This window comes from Hemiscyllium ocellatum, chromosome 1 (genome assembly GCF_020745735.1).
Source record: "Hemiscyllium ocellatum isolate sHemOce1 chromosome 1, sHemOce1.pat.X.cur, whole genome shotgun sequence".
NCBI classification, from domain to species: domain Eukaryota; kingdom Metazoa; phylum Chordata; class Chondrichthyes; order Orectolobiformes; family Hemiscylliidae; genus Hemiscyllium; species Hemiscyllium ocellatum.
The window spans coordinates 21,792,064-21,814,388 of NC_083401.1; the positions used below are offsets into that span (position 1 = coordinate 21,792,064).

The following is a 22,325-nucleotide window of genomic DNA, read 5'->3' on the forward strand; positions in this document are numbered from 1 at the left end:
CTAACCATACTTCCTATGTTCACATCTAAATCATTTATAAACTGATGAAAATCAGCATCAATCCTTGTGGCACACTGCTGGTCACAAGGTTCCAGCCTGAAAAGCAACCTTTTATCACCTTATTACCTTCAAATCAGTTCTATATCCAAATAACTATTTCTCCCTCTAGTCCGTATGATCTAACCTTGCTGAACAGTCTACCAAGAGGCACCTTGTCAAACACCTTTCCGAAGTCCATATAGATTGCATCGTCACTCTGCCCTCATCAATCCTCTTTGTTATTTCTTCAGAAAACTCAATCAAATTCGTGAGACATGATTTCCCATGCTTAAAGCCATGGCTTTGGTCATTTCCTTATTCCTGGTACCACTAACAGCTGTCACGGTTTTGCACTGTATGAGAGGTCCCATGTCTAAACTCAAACTGCCAGGACATTCCAGGAAGAATAAGGCTCAAAATGGCCATTCCTATATACTGACACTTAAAAAGTATTCCGGATGCATGTTAGCTCACTGAGCTGCTTCATTATCATACTAGGTAACATCATCCTTCCTCATCTGCATGTAAGGATACTTGTGAAAGTGGGTCATTCTTTTTGTGGCTAGTTGATGTTCATGTGTCCTGGTGTGACCTCATACAGATGAGGAAGGACACAACTTGGACTGGGACAACACATCCATCCTAGGACAAGTCAAATAGAGGCACACACGAGAATTCCTAGAAGCATGGCATTCCAACCAGAACTCTATCAACAAACACATCGAGTTAGACCCCATCTACCACCCCCTGAGAAAAAGAACAGGAAATGACATCACCAACCCAAGGAACCCTAAACACATAAATAGAGAGTGAGTCTCTAACACCAGTGCTTCACTGGAGGCTCATGATAATGTTAACTAGTATGGTGATGAAATGTCTGAAAATGAACCTTTCAGCTCAGTGAACAAACTTATATCCAGAACCTCAACATGAACTACAAGCCTTCTTGAAACTCGCTAACTTAAAAACTATGATTTAGAAACTGGTTAAAAGGAAATGGATAGTGACATCAACATAATGTGTTAGTATTCCACTTTATTTCTGTTGACTGGCTGATGAGACTGAGAAGAGCAGATAGCTCTGCATGGTGTAAGACCATAAGAATAGGAGCAGAAGGCTGCTATTCACCCTAGTTTTAAAAATCCTTTTGTGGGACTTGGGTGTCACTGGCTGGGTAAGCATTTATTGCCTGGTCGTAATTACCCTTAAAGTGGTGAGCTGCCTTCTTGATCTACTACCATCCATATAATGCATTGACCCACAATTCCATGTGAGAGGGCATTCCAGAATATTGACCCACCAACACTAAAGAAACCATAATCTATTTCCAAGTCAGGATGGTGAGTAGCTTGTAGGGGATCTTGGAGGTGGTGAATCCCATGGATCTGCTGCCCTTTTTTTTAGATGGAAGAGGTCGTGGGTTCTGAAAGTGCTTCTGAGGATCAACACTGAGTTTGCACTATCATTCAACGTGACCATGGCTGTCAGATAATCCTCAACTCCACTTTCCTGTCTTTTCCCTGTAATGCTTGAATGCCTAACTGACTTTTTAAAAAAATCAGTCTCAGAATTTAATATAGTTTACAAGCCAGTGTCAACAGCTCTCTGCAGTAAAAGAGTCCACAGATTCACGACTCTTAGAGAAGAAATTCCTCCTCATCTGTCCTGAGTGACACAAATTCTGACATTGTATAAGGTTTGAGTTCATCTCTCCTTCAATGACTGACAATAATGAAGTATACTATGTAGTTACCATGGATGCAATACTAGGATTATTGCTGCTTGTTGCCCTTGAGAAGGTGGTAACTGACCTTCTTAACTGATGCAGTCCCTTTGCTGAAGGTGCTGCCATAATACTGTTGGGTAAGGCATTCCAAGATTTTGAACCAGAATTCAAAATTTATTAAACTGGCCCAAAACACACAGGTTATCTATTATCAAAAGCATAAATATTAACAAATCAGTCTTGTTTTAAAAAACACAGATTAAGGCTAAACCTTTGGGACAGAGGTGAAAGCAACTCAAAACAAAGTAAATTACAACAAAAATAGACAGGAGGCTCCTCTAATGGTTAGGTCAATTGCATTGATGTACGTGTGAATCAGAGTTATATGGATCAGATAGATTACACGATTGATCCTAAAAGCAGTTATGATTTCAGCCAGTGCGGCAGTAAGAAAGAAATTGCATTTATATTGTGCCGTTCACATCCTCCGTATATTCCAAAGCACTTTACATTTTATTAAGTAAAAATAGCTGAAATTGAATAACTGTACACAACAGGTCTAGCGGAATAAACATGATCACTTGGTTCACAACTGCAGATAATTTTCTGAACGATAGCTCAAACTTACCCAGATACCTGGGGAAGTAAAAACATTCTTCTTGGGAACTGTGGTCACTGTGGATAGGAGTAAGCTATGGGAACTGTCCGAATGATTTTTTTAAAAATCACAGAACAATATGCATTTATATAGTACCTGGGGTACAACAAAACATCTACATGTTGTTTGAAAGGAGACTGAAGCTTACTAAGGCAGAAAGTAGCTTAGTCAATGAGGAAGGAGTTAATGCATACCATAGAGCCTAGACAATTAAGCTGCAACAATGTTGGGTGCAGGAGAAGTCAGAATCGAAGGAACAGAGTTTTTGGAGGATTGCAGGTTACAGGGCCAGAGTGGGGAAGGTGATGTGTAGATATGAACAAAAGGATATGAATTTTAAATTTGAGGATTTATTAGACCAAGAACCAACATATATCAGTGAACAGAGTCTCGAATAAAAAACAATCTTTCTATAAGGGATGCAAAGTAAGGATAAAACATTAAATATTATCTTTCAATAATGGCATAATTCCTCCTCAACCACCACAGAAAATATAGGGCCTCTACACCTTAACTTTCATGTTGAGGATTTGGGAACTTCATGGAATTCCAATAGAATCTATAAGAACTAAGATTCCTGTTTAACCATGCTGGGCTAAAAAATTGTCAAGCACGTTGCTTGTTTAAAAATTCTGATGCAAGTTCTGTCTGGTATCTGCCATGGTGTAGCAGTTTTACCTCTGAATCAGACAATACTGGTTCAAGGCCCACTTCAGAATCTTCAGCACAAAAACCTAGGCTGACAGCCTGGAGCAGTACTGAGAGAAAACTGCATTTTGGAGGAGACATTAAACTGAGGGCTAGTCATGCAATCCCATGGGACTATTTCATATGGATTAATCTGTGTCATTCTCAAAATTTATCCCTTCACGTTCACAAAAATTAAACCTGACTTGTTACCATAAAGTTTCACTTGGCATTTCTTAAACTGTAACAATGGCCATATTTCAAAAATACTTACTTACTTGCATGCAATGCACATTTGGACATCCTGAGGTTGTGGAAGGTATATAAATGCAAACTTCTATTTTCTGTTGCAAGTGGTTATTTAGAAGTCTAAAATTACTGCAACATTTTCTTTAGGAAGATAATGCTGCCTTTCAGAAGTGGACACTTGGAGGAGAGAGTTGAGGTGTTCTGAAAAGATGTCTCTAGTTTTGCTGAGAACCATCAAGCGTGTGCTAACACTGACTAAAGTCTGAAATATTGGAAATTATTCCTCCCTCAGTTTCCTGTGGCAGCGAGAGCTGCCTGTTGACCATGAGCGGGGGAACTAAACGGCAATTTGTGAACAATGAACGCGCCACACCCCTCCGAGATTCAGGACGTCTACTAACATTTGACCACCAGTTTGAATCTGTACCTTTATAGTTTGTACAATATGGGAGATCGACCTTGAACATCTCAAAATGGGTGTGGAAGCTTAACCTTTGTAAAAACTGGGGGGGGGGATAAAATTTGCAGCGAATTAAGTACCTCCGAAAAGCAATGAAAAAGGAATAAGCTTTGGGATGTCCTGGGGGGGTGGGGATAGTCTCCTTCCCCATTCCAACAAGGTAAAGTTTAAACTGGTTACTTAGGTACTGCCTTTTCTAAAAATAAACATCCTTACACCCAGAAGACGGTGCATTCATTTGTTGAAGGTTCCCCAGGATCCATCCTTGCTATTGTTGGGGATACATGTGTGTGTTTTTTAAATTTTTGATTGACAATCAGCTGACACCAACGTCTCCCCGGTAACGTGTCCGTTGTCCCCCCCCGCCGGAAGTGCGCGTCGCGAAATGAATCCCCCACTCCCGCCCCGCCCCCATTTTAACGGCGGAAGTGTGCGTCGCAGAATGTCTTCCCCACCCCCCCGGCGGAAGGGTTTCCGTCCTTGCTCAGTTTTCGATCGAGGGAACAAAATGGCGCCCGGACCGCGCACTATCTCTGGTGTCCTTCGTGTTTAAAATCTCCCCCACCCCCCCGGCCAGGGGGAGAGCTGGATGAAGTTTAATAATACATTGGTGTTTTGTGTGAGCGTAGAGAGAGAGAGAGGGAGAGGTGGATCTGTCCAGCCCAGCCCCTGGATTGTTCACATTGTAAAGTGGAGGGGGAAGGAGGCGAGCAGGAGGCCCCAGACCAGCTCCGCTTGGCTGCCCACAGCCACCGCCAGGCCCAAGGCCTCGGAGGCCGAGCGTGTCGACCCTCTCCACAGTGGTCTCTCGTCAGCGACCTGCAAAGAGAGACCAGAAGAAGTGATCATTCTTGCAGCACAGAAAGAGAGCATGCGCCCATCATGAACTTATACTTCCACTCCTTCACCTGTGAATAAAATCAAGTTAGGGCATGTTTTCCTTTTGCAAATACATTTGGGAGATGCTGGAGCAGAGGTATTGTGTTTATGCATTCAGTAATCTGGAGACCAGTGTTCAAATTCCATCTGGGCAGATGGTGGTGTATAAATATAAAAGTTGACGAGAATATGGAATTGGAAGCTTGTCTTAGTCATTGACCATGAAGCTACCAATGATTGTCTTTAAAAATCCATTGGGTTTGCAATGCCCATCTGGTGTGACCAAATCCATCAATGTCATTGAATCTTTACTGCCATCTGAAATGGCCCAGCACATCATTCACTTCTAGGGTAACTAGAGGTGGACAATAAATATTGCTCTTGCCAGCAACATCCAAATGCCAAGAAATAGAGTCATAGAGTGTACAGTATGGAAACAGACCCTTCGGTCCAACTTCTCCATGCCCACCAGATATCCCAACACAATCCAGTCCCACCAGCCAGCACCTGGCCCATATCCCTCCAAACCCTTCGTATTCATATACCCATCCAGATGCCTTTTAAATGTTGCAATCATACTCCACAACCTCCTCAGACAACTCATTCCATACACGTACCACCGTCTATGTGAAAAAGGTTGCCCCTTGTCTCTCTCATATCTATCGACTAGCCAAGGGGAAAAGGGAAGCGTACATAAGGTCCAGGCAGCTAAGAACAGAACAGGCTTTGGAGGAGTATCAGGAGAGTAGGACCAGTCTTAAATGAGGAATCAAGCAGGCTAAAAGGGGTCATGAAATAGCTTTAGCGAGCTGAATTAAGGAAATTCCCAAAGCCTGTTATTCTTGTATAAGAAGCAAGCAGGTAACTAGAGAAAGGATTGGTCCACTAAATGATAAAGAAGGCTGAGAAAATGGGGGAGATTCTGAATGATTACTTTACGTCAGTTTTCACTGAGGAGAGGGACATGATGAATTTTGAGATGAGAGATAGAGGTGTGATTACTCTGGATCACGTTGACGTAAGTAGGGAAGATGTGTTGGGTAGGCTAGATGTTATTAAGGTGGACAAATCCCCAGGACTGGATGGGATCTATCCCAGGTTACCGAGGGAGGCGAGAGAGGAAATAGCTGGTGCCCTGACACATATCTTTGCAGCATCCTTAAACACAGGCGAGGTGCCAGAGGACTGGAAGGTTGCCCATATTGTCCCCCTGTACAAGAAGGGTAGTAGGGATATTCTGGGTAACTACAGACCAGTGAGCCTGACATTAGTGATAGGAAAGTTGCTGGAGAAGGTACTGAGGGATAAAACCTATTTATATTTGGAAATGAATGGGCTTATCAATGATAGGCAACATGGATTTGTGTGGGGGAGATTGTGCCTTAACAACTTAATAGAGTTCTTTGAGGAAGTGACCAAGTAGATAGATGAAGGAAAGGCTGTAGATGTCATATACATGGTCTTTAATAAGGCATTTGATAAGGTTCCCCATGGTAAACTAATGGAGAAGGTGAAGTGTGCAGGATGTTCCAGTTAGGTGGGTAAAGAACTGGTTGAGCAACAGGAGACAAAGAGTAGTAAGTTGAAGGGAGTTTCTCGAAATGGAGAAAGGTGACCGGTGGTGTTCCACAGGCATCAGTGCTGGGGTCACTGTTGTTTGTGATATACATAAACACGGCACGGTGGCACAGTGGTTAGCACTGCTGCCTCACAAGCGCCAGAGACCCGGGTTCAATTTCCGACTCAGGCGACTGACTGTGTGGAGTTTGCACATTCTCCCTGTGTCTGCATGGGTTTCCTCCGGGTGCTCCGGTTTCCTCCCACAGTCCAAAGATGTGCAGGTGAATTGATCATGCTAAATTGCCCGTAGTATTAGGTAAAGGGGTAAATGTATGGGTACGGGTGGGTTGTGCTTCGGCGGGTCAGTGTGGACTTGTTCGGCCGAAGGGCCTGTTTCCACTCTGTAAGTAATCTAATCTAAAATGATCTGGAAGAGAGCACTGTTGGTATGATCAGCAAGTTTGCAGATGGCACGAAGATTGATGGAGTAGCAGAAAGCATAGGGGACTGTCAAAGAATACAGGAGAATATATATAGACTGGAGAGTTGGGCAGAGAAGTGGCAGGTGGAGTTCAATCCAGGCAAATGTGAGGTGATGCATTTTGGGAAGTCTAATTCTGGAGTGAATTACACACAAAATGAAGAGCCCTGGAAAAAGTTGATGAGCAGAGAGATCTGGGAGTTCAGGTCCATTGTACCCTGAAGGTTGCTGCACAGGTGGGTAGAGTGGCCAAGAAGGTTTGCTTGCCTTCATCAGACAAGGTATTGAGTATAAGAGCTGGCAGGTCATGTTAAAATTGTACACGACATTGGTTCGGCCGCTTTTAGAATACTGTGTACAGTTCCGGTCGTCGCATTACCAAAAAGATGTGGATGCTTTGGAGACCGTCAAGAGAAGGCTTACAAGGGTGTTGCCTGGTATGGAAGATGCTAGCTATGAGGAGAGGTTGAGTAGATTAGATTGTTTTCATTAGAGAAAAGGAGATTAAGGGGGACTCTGATTGAGGTCTATAAAATCATGAAGGGTATAGACAGGGTAGATAGAGATGAGGTCTTTCTCAGGGTGAAGGATTCAATAATGAGAGGTCACGCTTTTAAGGTGGGAGGTGAAAAATTTAAGAGGGATACACGCGACAAGTACTTCACACAGAGGGTGGTGGGTGTCTGGAATGTGTTGCCAACAGAGGTGGTAGAGGCAGGCACGGTAAATTCATTTAAGATGCGTCTGGGCAAATGCATGAGTAGGTGGGGAGCAGAGGGATACAGATGCTCAGGAATTGGGCGACAGGTTTAGACAGTGGATTTGGATCGGCTCAGGCTTGAAAGGCCAAAGGACCTGTTCCTGGGCTGTAAATTTTCTTTGTTCTATCCCCTCTCACCCTTAACGATCCCTTCTATTTCTGGACTACCCTACCCCAGGGAAAATACTTTGTCTATTTATCCTATCCATGCCCCTAATGATTTTCTAAACCTCTCTAAGGTCACCCCTCAGCCTTTACACTCCAGCCTATTCAACCTCCTTATAACTCAAATCCTCCAACTCTGGCAACATCCTTGTAAATCTTTTCTGAACCCTTTCAAGTTTCACAACCTCCTTCTGATAGGAAGGAGACCAGATTTGCACACACTATACCAAAAGTGGCCTAACCTATGACTTGTACAGCCACAACATGACCTCCCAACTCCTGTACTCAATACTCTGACCAATAAAGAAAAACGTATCAAACACCTTCTTCACTATCCTATCTACCTGCAACTCCACTTTCAAGGAGCTATGAACCTGCACTCCAAGGTCTCTTCGCTCAGCAACAATCCCCAGGACCTTTCCATTAAGTGTATAAGTTCTGCTAAGATTTGCTTTCCCAAAATGCAGCACTTCAGATTTATCTAAATTAAACTCCATCTGCCACTTTTCAGCCCATTGGCCCATCTGATCAAGATCTCATTATAATCTGAGATAACATTGTTTGCTGTCCACTACATCTTCAATTTTGATATCATCTGCAAACTTACTAACTGTATCTCCTATGCTCCCATCCAAATCATTTATATAAATGATGAAAAGTAGTGGACCCAGCACCGATCCTTGTGGCACTCCACTGGTCACAGGCCTCCAGTCTGAAAAACAACCCTCCACCACCACCCTCTGTCTTCTACCTTTGAGCCAGTTCTGTATCCAAATGGCTAATTCTACATAGAGTTTATAAAGTCTATAGTTCTCTATAGAGAGTTAGGCAGGAATTTAAAAAGATCCTCGAGAGTAGTAATATCTGGATTACTCCCAGTGCTGCGAGCTAGTGAGGGCAGGAATAGGAGGGTAGAGCAGATGAATGCACAGCTGAGCAGCTGATGTATGGGAGAACGATTCACATTTTTGGGTCATTGGAATCTCTTCTGGTGTAGAAGCAACCTGTACAGGAAGGACAGATTGTACCTGAATAATATATTGGCAGGGAGATTTGCTAGAGCTGCTCAGGAGGATTTAAACTTTTAAGGTCAGGGGTTGGGAGATAGTGAGGAAAGAGATTAATCTGAGACTGGTACAGTTAAAAAAAAAGCCAGTCAAACAGTCAGGGCATGCAGGGATAAAGCAGAGAACAATGTTGGACTGATATATTAAACTGCATTTATTTTAATGCAAGTAGCCTAACAGGGAAGACAGATGAACTCAGGGCATGGTTAGGAACTTAGGACTGGGATATCATAGCAATTACAGAAACATGGCTTAGGGATAGACAGGACTGGCAGCTTAATGTTCCAGGATACAAATGCTACAGAAAGGACAGAAAGGGAAGCAAGAGAGGAAGGGGAGTGGTGTTTTTGATTAGGGCTGTCCTGAGGCTGTACTCATTACAGCTGTACTGAGGGAAGATATTCCCGGAAATACATCCAAGGAAGTTATTTGGGCTGAACTGAGAAATAAAGGGATGATCACCTTATTGGGATTGTATTACAGACCCCCTAATAGTCAGAGGGAAATTGAGAAACACTCGGTTATCCGTAAGAATAATAGGGTGGTTATGGTAGGGGATTTTAACTTTCCAAACATAGACTGGGACTGCCATAGTGTTAAGGGTTTAGATGGAGAAGAATTTGCTAAGTGTAAAGAAAATTTTCTGATTCAAATCATAAAAAGTCTTTTTTGAATGTTGGCATACATCTGCCCATTTCTGTCGTGCATTTATCTAATGATTTCCCTTGTCTTCTGGTTCCAAAAAGCCTGAAATCATCACTCAAAAAGCTGGAACTTTATTGCATGTATGCATGGCTATAGGCTATTGGGACATGGAGAAATGAGGACTGCAGATGCTGAAGATCAGAGTCTGGAAAAGCACAGCAGGTCAGCTAGGACCATCGATGTTTCGGCATAAGCCCTGAAAGTATAGATTGTCATGCTCCTCGGATGCTGCCTAATCTGCTGTGCTTTTCCAGTGCCACACGTTTTGGCCAATGAGACATTATTACTAAAGACTGCAGCAAGGTAATGAAGGGTGGCATCCTAGGGTTCACATAACTACCAGCAGTTCCTAGCTTTACATGAATAAAATAACAGTATCACATCACCCTTAAAAAATACAGTCCCTTGATCTCAACAACTATTCCAATGATTAATTTTTTTCTCAGCATAAACAATTAGCATTCAACATTTATAAATAAATAAAATAAACCCTTTTTAATAGCTTTTTCTGTCAAATCAACATTATTCACAATATCACGGAAGGTAAGATGTGTCTCCAACCTATAGATTTGGCATCCATTGCTCTCAACATCGAGTTGCAAGCTGCACAGTTGATGCAATGTATTTTTATAATCTGGTTATGGATAATTAAGAATAAATCAAACTATGGCATTTTAACCAAGAGAACTACAGTATGGCACAAGATTTTATTTTTAAGTAAAATTGTCACTAATAAGTTAATACAATTTATATCTATAATATGTATATTATTTACAGGTTTATCCTTACTTGCACTAATATATTTTTTAAGATTACACATAAATTCGTAAAGTTATTGCTATAGGACCAGCCCCATAAGTACGTCACAGTACTCTGGAGAATTCTTCTCGACTCCAGCTATTCTCAGGTAAAACCTTTACTTACTATCTCTTGATTCTGGATGCCTCAATTTTAAAACAGGGAAATCTCGCACCTTCAGTTCTCTCACAAAATTGAAACTGAGATTAATATTCACTTGTGATAAAGTTAGTTTTTCTTTAAAAGAAATCTGCTTACAGTGCAGATTTATCTGTCATTTGTTCTGGCTGTCTTCTGTCAATAAATTATCCTTAGCAGTTCCAATTTAGAACCAATTCTCAGCAAAAAAAAACACATATGTAAATTCAAATTAAACCACCTTCTTGGGTTCCACACATCCCCTAATGATAAATCCTACTCTGGAATGTCCTCAAACCACCATTTAAATTAATTATCCCCCATTTACAATTATTTGATTTGATGAAGTAAATGGATTTAACAATCTTTCAGGGTAATGTTTTTAAACAAAGCCAGTCCATACTTCCAAAACACAACCTGCAAACATTATAGATATTTCATGTCCAGTTCTTTATCTGAGTAAATCCTCTAACTGTTTTATAGCTCTATCTCTTATGTTCTGACTTTATTAAACGATGTCTAATTGGAAGGACAAGGTGTAGGAACTATTTGTGTGGAGCTAAGAAACTGCAGGGGTCAGCAGTTATTGGCAGGTGTGGTTTATGGGTCAACAAACTAGAAATAATGTAGAGCATGGTATGAATAAAGAAATTGGAGGTGCATAAGACCATAAGACATAGGAGTGGAAGTAAGGCCATTCGGCCCATCGAGTCCACTCCGCCATTCAATCATGGCTGATGGCCTTTTCAGCTCCGCTTACTCGCATTCTCCCCGTAGCCCTTAATTCCTTGTGACATCAAGAATTTATCAATCTCTGCAATTTAGCGTCCTGACCTCCACTGCACTCTGCGGCAATGAATTCCACAGGCCCACCACTCCCTGGCTGAAGAAATGTCTCCGCATTTCTGTTCTGAATTGACCCCCTCTAATTCTAAGGCTGTGTCCACGGGTCCTAGTCTCCTCGCCTAACGGAAACAATTTCCTAGCGTGCACCTTTTCCAAGTCATGTATTATCTTGTAAGTTTCCATTAGATCTCCCCTTAATCTTCTAAACTCCAATGAATACAATCCCAGGATCCTCAGCTGTTCCTCGTATGTTAGACCTACCATTCCAGGGATCATCCCTGTGAATCTCTGCTGGACACGCTCCAGTGCCAGAATGTCCTTCCTGAGGTGTGGGGACCAAAACTGGACTTAGTACTCCAAATGGGGCCTAACCAGAGATTTATGAAGTCTCAGTAGCACAACGGTGCTTTTATAATCCAACCCTCTTGAGATAAGTGACAACATTGCATTCGCTTTCTTAATCACGGACTCAACCTTCATGTTTACCTTTAGAGAATCCTCGACCAGCACCCCCAGATCCCTTTGTACTTTGGCTTTATGAATTTTCTCACCGTTTAGAAAGTAGTCCATGCTTGTATTCTTTTTTCCAAAGTGCAAGACCTCGCATTTGCTCACATTGAAATCCATCAGTCATTTCCTGGACCATTCTCCCAAACTAGGAGAAAGTGAGGACTGCAGATGCTGGAGATCAGAGCTGAAAATGTGTTCCTGAAGAAGGGCTCATGCCCGAAACGTGGATTCTCCTGCTCCTTGGATGCTGTCTGACCTGCTGCGCTTTTCCAGCACATTTTCAGCACTCTCCCAAACTGTCTAGATCCTTCTGCAGCCTCCCCACTTCCTCAGTACTACCTGCCTGTCCACCTAACTTCGTATCATCGGTAAACTTCGCTAGAATGCCCCCAGTCCCTTCATCCAGATCATTAATATATAATGTGAACTAAGGGAAATGTAGTAATCTTGAGTTTACATGAAGTAAGGGAAATGTAGTAATCTTGAGTTTACATGTCAACATGAATACCAGTTCTTGAGAGGAAGAGTTCCTGGGATACGTTTGAGAGTTTTCTGGAGAGGCATGTTGAGTAACTGTCTTGCCATAGGCTATTTTAGAATTAGTTTTATTCAATGAGAAAAGACCAATGAATAATCTTGTAGAATAACCTTTAGGAAATGGTGGCCATAGTATGTTAGAATTTTCCATTAAATTTGAAAGAAATGATGCAGTTCAATGTGAAACTAGTGCCTCAAGTCTAAATTATAGTGAATATTAAAGTATGTGGAGGACGTTACCTGGGGTCATTTGGAAAAAATACATTGAATATTTGACAATAGATAGGCAATGGCTAGTATTTAGAGACTATATTATTATTTGACAGTAGTGTTTTTTTTTAAAAGTGCATTATTTTAAGGCAAAACTACCCAATAAAAAAAGCCAAGAGAAACGTAAATAAGGGAATTCAAAGATAATGTTAGATATGAAGAGGAGACTTATAAACTACCAAAAAAAAATTTTGAGGCTGAGAATTGGGAGATTTATATTTTAAGACCAAGAAGTTAATGAAGAAAGAGAATTTGAAGGTAAGCTAGCAAGATGCATAGAAACAGACTACAAACATCTATAGTTATAGAGTCACAGAGCCATACAACACGGTAACAGAACCTTCAGTCCAACTCGTTCATGCCGACCATAATCCCAAACTGAACGAGTCCCATCTGCCTGTGTATGGCTCATATCCCTCCAAACATTTATTATTCATTTACTTAACTAAATGTCTTGTAAATGTTGTAACATATCAGCATTCACACTTCCTTTGGAATGTCATTTCACGTACAAACCACTCAAAAGAAAACGATTACCCTCGTGGTCGTTTTAAATATCTTTCTCCTCTCACCTTAAAAATATGCCCCCTAGTCTTCAAATCCCCATCCTAGGGAAAAGACACATTCCATTATCCTCATCAATGCCCCTCATGATTTTAGAAACCTCCATAAGGTCATCCCTCAACCTCCTATGTTCCAGTGAAAAATGTCCCAGTGTTCCCCCATAATGCAAACCCTCTATTCTTGGTAACATCCTGGTAAATCACTCTCCATCTTAATAATATCCTTTCTATAACAAGGCAACCAGAACTGGACACAACACTCCAGGAGAGATCTCATCAATGCCTGTACAACCTCAATATAACGTCCCAACTCCTATACTCAAAGGTCTGAGCGACAAAGGCAAACAACTTTCTTAAACCTTGTATACCTTATTAACCATGGTATCCATATGTGATGCCAACTTCAAAGAATTATGCATCTGAACCCCTACGTCTCTCTGTTCTACAACAGATTAATTATAAGTGTCCTGTTCTTGTTTGTTTTACTAAAATGCAATACCTCGCAATTATCCAAATTAAACTCCATCTGCCACTCTTCAGCCTATTGACCCAATTGATCAAGATCTCTTTGTAATCTTAGATAACATTCTTTACTGGTCACTATACCTCCAATTTTGATATCACGCGCACACTTACTATCCATGCCTTCTATTACTGTGCGCAGTTTTGGTCTCCCTACCTAAGAAATGATGTACTTAGCATAGAGGGAGTGCAGAGGAGGTTCACTTAGTTGATGTCAGAGATGGCAGGACTGCCTTATGAAGAGAGATTGGCTTAACTGGACTTTATTCACTAGAGTTTACAAGGATGAGAGGAAACCCAATTGAAATAACAGGGCTGGACGAACTAGACGCAGGGAGTATGTTTCCTCTGATTGGGGATTCTAGAACAAAGGGGCACAGTCTCAGGATACGGGGTAGACCATTTAGGAGTGAAATGAGGAAATATTTCTTGATTCAGAAGGGTAGTAAACCTGTGGAATCCTCTACCACAGAAAGCTGTGAAGGCCATGTGAATGCATGCAAGATAACGATAGATATGTTTATAGATTTTAAAAGCATTAATGGGTATGGGATAAAAAGGCGAGAATATGACATGAGCCATAATCATATTGACAGAGCAAGTTCAAAGTGCTGAATGGCCTCCTCCTTCACCTAGTTTCTATGATTCTATGATCCCTTGTTCTCCTTAGTGCTCTGACTAGTTGGACTGCTGCTGTTAACAGTTCAGTCCAGGTCACTGAATCTGGAGAACCTTCCTAACCTGCATAGCTCAGTCAAACACTCAGTGAAGTTAACCACTGACCAATTTGAAATACTGGAGAACAGAGTTCAGTATGTGAACAAAAACAAATTCTGGAAATCTGCCAAAAATGAAGATCAGGCTTGTGATGTTCAACTGACCTTTCAATTTCTGGTGTAGACTTTTCTGTTGTAATTGTTAACACTATCTGATCAATGTGAATGATTGCCTAATGTTAAAATGGACGATTTAAGTGCAAGGAACTATACGCACAATCTTAGGAATTTTTAAATGAAAATATGCCACTAAATAGCCCAATTTATCCTAACATTAAAGCAACTTTGCAAGCTAATTTACTGGCAATATTTGATTGGCACTATTGAAAGCAGTGAGCTTTATAGTGTATCCTGTTTGGAAGTTTCAAACCTTGCTGTCCTTCATAAGCTCTCATTGACTTGATTGATAAGCCATTCAACTTAGTGTTTTCCACAATTCCTTTGTGATACTCTTTGGCCTCAATTTATTTCTTCGTGATAAACATAGACAGGCTGTGACTGCAGTGTGTTAGTATATAATCAGTTCCTCCATTTCCAATTCACTTTAATAGAATGTGGATGAGTCCCATTTTAAACACATTTTCTACTCAAAGCCTAATAATTTCATTTTGGTTTTCAGTTCTATTGTTGAAACCCTAAGGGACTCGATTTCCTCCTTTTTTTTGTGATCTGTCTTTGTTTCCAATGCTCCTAGTTCTGGCATTTAATGCACTAGAGTACGGTGTATCATTACTGATGTTTCACAATAGTGGATGGGTTAGAGTAATAACACACAGAGTCTCAGTTTCTATTTCGTCATGGCAGTTAAAGAATATGACTTTTAAAAATACAGACATAAAAAGCTGGTAGCAATAAAAATGAACCCTCCAGGTTTGACATAAAAATCTAACTAGTTCATTGATTCTCCTTAGGAAATTAAATCTGCTGTCCTTGTCTGAAATGGGACTTCATACCAATACAGTTGATCCTTCCTTCTGAAGCAGCCAAGCAAGGGTCTCTATATCAAATCACTTACAATTTTAGAAAAGTATTTAACTATCATCCAGTTAGTTTGACATCTGTTATTGGGAAAATGATGTGACAGCAGAGCACTGTGGAATGCATAATATGATAAAACTGAGTTAACATAGCTTCACAAAGGGGAAATCATTCCCAACAAAGTTGCTTACTTGAAGAAGTAGCCAGCAGGATAGATAAAGGGAAAGCAGTAGATGGAATATATTTGGAATTTCAGAAGTTGGTTGGTAGGGAATTGTAGGTTATAATACTTCATAAGATATTGCTGTTGGAAATATTTATTATCATGGATAGAGGATTGGCTAACCAATAGAAGGCAAAGTTGTGAGGGGGCGTGGGGGGCATTTTCAGGATGGGAATATTCAAATAGTATAGTTTAAAGGGGTCCCAGTTGCTGGGGGCCACAGTTATTCACAATATATATTAATGATTTTGATGAGAAATATGAATGCATTTTTGCCCAGTTTGTGAACGACAAAAATAGGTGGGAAGGCAAGTGGCGAGGATGACTCAGAGTCTATAGTGAAATACAGATAGTTTAATTGAATAGGCAAAAACTTGGCAGGTGGAATGTAATGTGGGGAAATTTGAGGTTATGCATTTTGGCAACATAAATTGAGGAGCTGAATATTATTTGAATGGAGAAAGCATAAAGCTACAGAAGAGTATATGAATCGCAATTGACAAGCTTTGAAGTTTAGTAGATGGCCAACAGAGAATATTGGTCTTCATTTTTTAAAAAAAATGGGGTATAATAGGGCGATTTTGCTAAAATTATACAAGTCACTAGGCAGACTACAGCTGAAACAGTGTGAACAGTTGTGCAGTCTTTATCTAATGAAAGATATAGTTGATTCAAAAGCAGTCAAGAGAAGGCTCACTAGGTGATCCCAAGTGAGAAGGGACTGTTGTACGAGAATAGGTTGGGCCTCTCATTGGAATTGAGAGGAATATGAGGCAACTTTATAAAAGCATATAAGATTCTTAGAAGACTTAACAGAGTTTGAAGGTTGTATCCCCTTGTGGGAGAGTCTAGGACCAGAGAGCATAATTACGAATTTAGGAATCACTTATTTAAGTCGGAGATAAGAAGGAATTTCTTCTCTGTGGAATTCTTTACCATGGATGGATTTTGAGAGTGTGTTGGTAAGTATATTCAAGGCTGACATAGGCAGGTTTTAACCAATAAGTGAATCAAGGATTATGGGGAAAAGGCAAGAAAGTGGAGTAATACTGCTTTTCGTTTCTTTTGTATGTAATTAACATTTATAGAACATATAGAACATAGAACATTACAGTGCAGTACAGGCCCTTCGGCCCTCAATGTTGCGCCGACCTGTCATACCAATCTGAAGCCCATCTGACCTACACTATTCTTTTGTTAAATGTGTATTATCAACCTCTGGTGAGTATGTTCAGTGATTAACCTCCATGGCAAACAAAAAAGAAAAATCAAATTTATAGTCTACAAAGTCAAGTCTAACTCTGGGATATGAATTACCCAGTAACATCATCAGCCACAGTCATAATCTGACAAAAACAGCCTCACACTATGTCTATTCATATTCTCACTGTCCCTGACAAACAAGAATCCACTCCAAACCTAGTTATCAATAACAAGAATCCTGGCTGGTTTCTTCCCTTTCCTGAAGACAGGGATGCTTTAATTTGAGTTTATTTACTTCAGCAAACACCGAAATTAAAATATACTCATCTGTGCAGTAAGAGGACATTTCATTTCTTTGCTACATTCTATTCCTACCTGTGTAGTAAGTGATGGGTCAAACATATTTTCATCTAAGTGTGAAAGTTCTGTGTCATTTGAGTGTTTGTCCATTCTGGTCTGCGATGTGGGGAGAGTTGACTGTTGAACACTGGAGCCTGTGTTAAGATCTGTCCCATTTCCAAATGCTTGAAATGCATTCTCTGTAAATAAAGGGGAAAAAAAAAGATAGGTTTAAACCCATGAAGTACAAGGTCTCACTGTTGATTCATTATTCTATTTGAAGTATTTATCTATTTTCAGAAGATGCTGCAATTCAACATTTTCAGTTTTAACCCATTTGCTCAATTGCTGTACAATTCAATAAAGTAAGAGCAGAGGACTGTGGATGCTAGAAATCTGAAATAAATATAGAAAGTTTACTGGAGAGACAGGCATCATCTGTGGAGAGAGAAACAGAGTTAACATTTTGAATCTAGAATGACTCTTCTTCAGAATGGAGTAAAGGTGATTTAGGTTTAATATCTGAAGGGGAGTCATTTACATCGGACACGAAACATTGCCTCATATATTGTAGCAGTACATATGTTATTAAAACCTACACTTCCATGTCAAACAACATATTGGAATACTGGAAAATCATCAGGATCTTTGGAATGAGAAACAGTTTGTATTTCAGATCAACATCAACTTTTTATCTACGTGTTATCTCTTGTCAAGATCATCTGAACATATGGTCAGTTTTCACCTGTAGGCTTGGTGACATCCAAATCTACCTGACCACCACTCTCTGCTGCCTTTTTTGTCAGACTGCTTGAACCACAGCTAGATCAGATTGAGTAGAAATTTCTTCCAACTAAATATTGGAAAGATTGAAGATGTTGTCTTCAGCGCCCATGACAAACTGTTACTGCTTCCATACCTTTCTTGAGCAATGTCTAAAGCTGAACCAGAATGTTCTCAATCTTCCTAGTTGTTCTCATATTTAACCTCAAAATGAGCTTTTGACCACATATCCATGTATAGCCACACACACTGCCAGTAAGGCCATCCACCTCTATATCATTGTCTGACTTCACTCTCTCTTCAGAGTCACGATTAGAGTGGTGCTGGAAAAGCACAGCAGGTCAGGCAGCACTGACATTTTGGGCAAAAGCCCTTCATCCACTCTCTCTCTTCAGCTCATCCCTACCTTAAAGCCATTCATATGTAGTAATGCCATCCCACTACCTCACAAATCATAAGGAAAACTTTTTAAAAATAAAGCAAGTTGATATAAAAATCATGCATTGCTACGTTTAAAGAAAAGACTAATAAAAGATTGACAGTTGGCTTTGAAATTTCAGTAAAGTGAGATACTTAAATTCTCCAGAAACTGCATTACAAAGAAACTTATTTTTAAAACTCTACTGATTATTGTGTGAGATTATGGTCTCGCCTAGAGTAAAAGACTCAAAAGTCTTATTGACTTCTCAGAGATAACTGAATATGCATCAAAAGCATAGGATGCAGAACTCTGGCTCACAGCTGCTGGTTACCAGGCAGGAAGGGTCGAAAGTTGTACATGTTTTCATATTTGTTTGTTGCCTCCTTCATACTCCCTTCCTCTAACCCTTTTTGTAATCTCCAAAGTGATATCTCTGTTCCTCTGCATATATGCCGAGATGTAAATACGTATTTATGTGTTATAGTGCTGGAAGAAGTTCAGAGCAGGTTTACTATGTTAATACCTGGAATGGTTGTGTTGTCTTATGAGGAAAGGTGGGTCACGGTGAGCTTCTCTCTGCTGGAGTTTAACGAGTAAGAGGTGGCTTGATTGAAACATACAAGAAATTGAAGGGACTGAACATGGTGAGCACGGAGAAGACGTTTCCTCCTATGGAAGGATTTAGAACTTGAGTCACTGCTTAAAAATCAGGAGTCACCCATTTCTGAGGTGTTGCATTTTGGAAAGACCAAACAGGGCAGGATTTATACAGTTAATGGTAGGATCCTGGGAATGTTGCTGAACAAAGAGTTCTTGAGTTGCAAGTTCATACTTCCTTGAAGATGGAATCACAGATAGACAGGGTAGTGAAGAAGACGTTTGGAACACTTGCCTTTGTTGGTCAGTGTATTCAGTATGTGAGTTGGGATGTCATGTTGCAGCTGTACAGGTCATTGGTTAGGTCTCTTTTGGAATGCTACATTCAATTCTGATCTCCCTGTTATAGGAAAGATGTGAAATTTGAAAGGGTTCAGAAAGAATTACGAGGGTATTGTCGAGCTTGGAGGGTTTCAGCTATAAGGAGAGGCTGAATAGGCTGGGGCTGTTTTTCCTAGAGCATCGGAGGCTGATGGGCGAACTTATAGAGGTTTATAAAATCATGAGGGGCATGGATGGGTGAATAGCCCAGGTCTTTTGCTTAGGATAAAGGAGTTCAAAACTAGAAGGCATAGATTTAAGGTGAAAGGGGATACAAAAGGGAGCTAAAGGGCAACTTTTTCATACAGAGGTAGGCGTGTGTGTGAATTAGCTGCCAGAGGAAGTGCTGGAGTCTGGCAGAATTACAACATTTAAAGGTATCTGGATGGGTACATGAATAGGAAGGGTTTAGAGGGATATGGACCAATTGCTGGCAAATGGGACTAGATTAGGTTAGGATATCTCGTTGGCATGGACCAAAGTATCTGTTTCTGTGCTATACATCTCGATGACTTTACTAAGCAAAGAGATGAAGTGGAATGTATTCTCCCAGGGGTTGTGAACCCTTAGAAGTTTGTTCTTGAATAAAAGTGATGGGAGCAGAATCTTCGAATATTTTTAAGTTGGAGGCAGAGAGAGATTTCTGTTAAACAAGGGAGTGTGACAATGTCAGGCTAAACAGGAAAGCGGATTGAGGTTATAATCAAATCAACCATGATTTTATTGAGGGACACTGCAGGCTGAAGGAACCTACACTTACTCCTTGTCTGTACGTTCTCGAGTGCTGACTGCTTGAGCATCCCCAATCTTAATGACTGTGCTATTGGTCGCTATAACTTCAGCTGCCATGACCCTAGGCTCTGGAATTCTCTCCCTAATTTCTTTAACTTGTCATTTCTTTTCATCTTTGAGATGCTCCTCAAAACCTACCACTTTGATTAGATTAGATTAGATTAGATTACTTACAGTGTGGAAACAGGCCCTTCGGCCCAACAAGTCCACACCGACCCGACGAAGCACAACCCACCCATACCCCTACATTTACCCCTTACCTAACACTACGGGCAATTTAGCATTATCAATTCACCTGCACATCTTTGGACTGTGGGAGGAAACCGGAGCACCCGGAGGACACCCACGCAGACACTGGGAGAACGTGCAAACTCCACACAGTCAGTCGCCTGAGTCGGGAAATGAACCCGGGTCTCGGGCGCTGTGAGGCAGCAGTGCTAACCACTGTGCCACCATGCCGCCCTTGATTAAGCCCTGGTCATTTACACTATCTCTTTAGATGCCTCGGTGTTAAATTTTGACTTATAATGCTGCGATTATGTTATTGAACGAGAATATGCAGGCTATGAACAACTTTCCTTATATTACTGGATTGGCTAAACTAAATTGGCTGCAATGTGTTCTGGGAAATTTGGAGGTCATGAAAGGTGCTTTCTTACATGAAAATCTTTCTGACTTTCAGGGACCAAGTCAGGGAAATGAACAGCAGGAGTGAAAGATCTTCGACAGGGTGGAGATCAGAATCATGCAAGTGATAACAATGACTAAAAAGGACTAAAGTAAAGAATGGAGCCAGCAAAGGATAATGCTGGTCAAGCGTGGGTGTAAGAGTTTGCATCTGAGGAAAATATTGATAATCTAGGAAGGAGCAGATGACTGAACTCAGCAATATCACAGGAGGAGGGAAGGATATAGACCAACCGATGAAAAACTGGGAGCCCAACAGACCTCCTCATCCTCCATGACTTTGGTGCAGGGATCCACCAGTATGGGGATTGTTTTAGCTCAGATTTCCAGCATTTGCAGTAGTTCAGTTTTGCTTTAGGCAATATATTATACGTCAGTTACTTCTCTATACAAAGTAGCCTTACTCACTGAGGCAGATATTATCTGTGAAGAGGTTGAGGAAGCCCTCACAGTCCTCTCTGTGGTTTCCACTGCCACTGCAGGTACACCAGGGTGCCACATTAGAGCTGGAATTGTCGATATAGTTTGGTGTGACTACAGTACCTAACAAAAGAGATAAAGAACTGTCACCATAGAGGAAGATTTGATGAACATTTCCTGAAGACCATGAATGAAGAACCTTCATTGGTTTGGCTCCATTATTGCAGATATATTCAAGATTAGCTACAATTCATACACTGAAAAAAAGGTTTGTTCATTTCTGCTAAAGAAAGTCAGGGAAGAAAAGGTTAAGTAACAGTTTTGCTGTGCATTGAGAATAATTTCAATATCTGGGTCTCAGTGTGCAGGAGCTAAATAACAGGAAAAAGTCATGAGTGGGAATGAAATCCATGAACTGCTGAAAAAGGATCAAGGCAGAGAGTAATGGTCGAGGTTTATATGACTAGGAAAAAGCATAAAAATGGCTTGTTAAAAGCTCCTATAGGTATTAAAAAGGAACCTTCAGTTAAAACAAATGTGGGTCCATTACAGAGTCTGATTTCATTGAGGAAGATACAAAACAGAACTCTGTGTCTTACGGTCTTATATTCCACAACCACCTGATGAAGGAGCAGCACTCCGAAAGCTAGTGCTTCCAAATAAATCTGTTGGAGTATAATCTGGTGTTGTGTGTTTTTTAACTTTCCACAGAATTAGAGATCCAATTAGAGAAAATGAGAAGGAATTTAATATTAGCAAGAAGGTTGTACAGAAGAAAGGGATAGGGTTAAAGGCTGATAACTCCAAAACCAATGGAAATAGAGACCTAACACCAGTAGTAGGGAAAGTGCTAGACTCTACCAAAATGGATGTGATGAAAGTACACTTGGATAAAAAGAAAATCTGATTGGGCATAGTCAGCATGAATTGAAGATTGGGAAATATTTGATGGACTTGCAGTTTTTTGATGACTTTACTAACAAAATTAAGAAAGGGCTGTTAATGTACTTAATATACTTGGATTTTCCAAAGGAGTTTGGAGAATCCCAGAGGACTGGAAAAAGGCTAATGTAACACCCCCCATTTAAGAAGGGAGGGAGGCAGA

General features: G+C 40.7%; 1 protein-coding gene across 1 annotated transcript in view; it reads right to left on the reverse strand.

The window, feature by feature from the left end:
- Positions 1-4,299: 4,299 nt before the first annotated feature.
- The window catches only part of gfra4a (GDNF family receptor alpha 4a), a 163,280-nt gene continuing 145,254 nt past the window's right edge, over positions 4,300-22,325 (reverse strand). The window contains exons 6-8 of the mRNA XM_060828283.1: positions 21,209-21,343; positions 17,176-17,339; positions 4,300-4,638 (exon numbers count right to left, since the gene is read on the reverse strand). Of these exons, the coding sequence (XP_060684266.1) occupies positions 4,498-4,638; positions 17,176-17,339; positions 21,209-21,343 (440 nt within the window). The 3' untranslated portion in view covers positions 4,300-4,497. The remainder of the gene's footprint in view (positions 4,639-17,175; positions 17,340-21,208; positions 21,344-22,325) is intronic.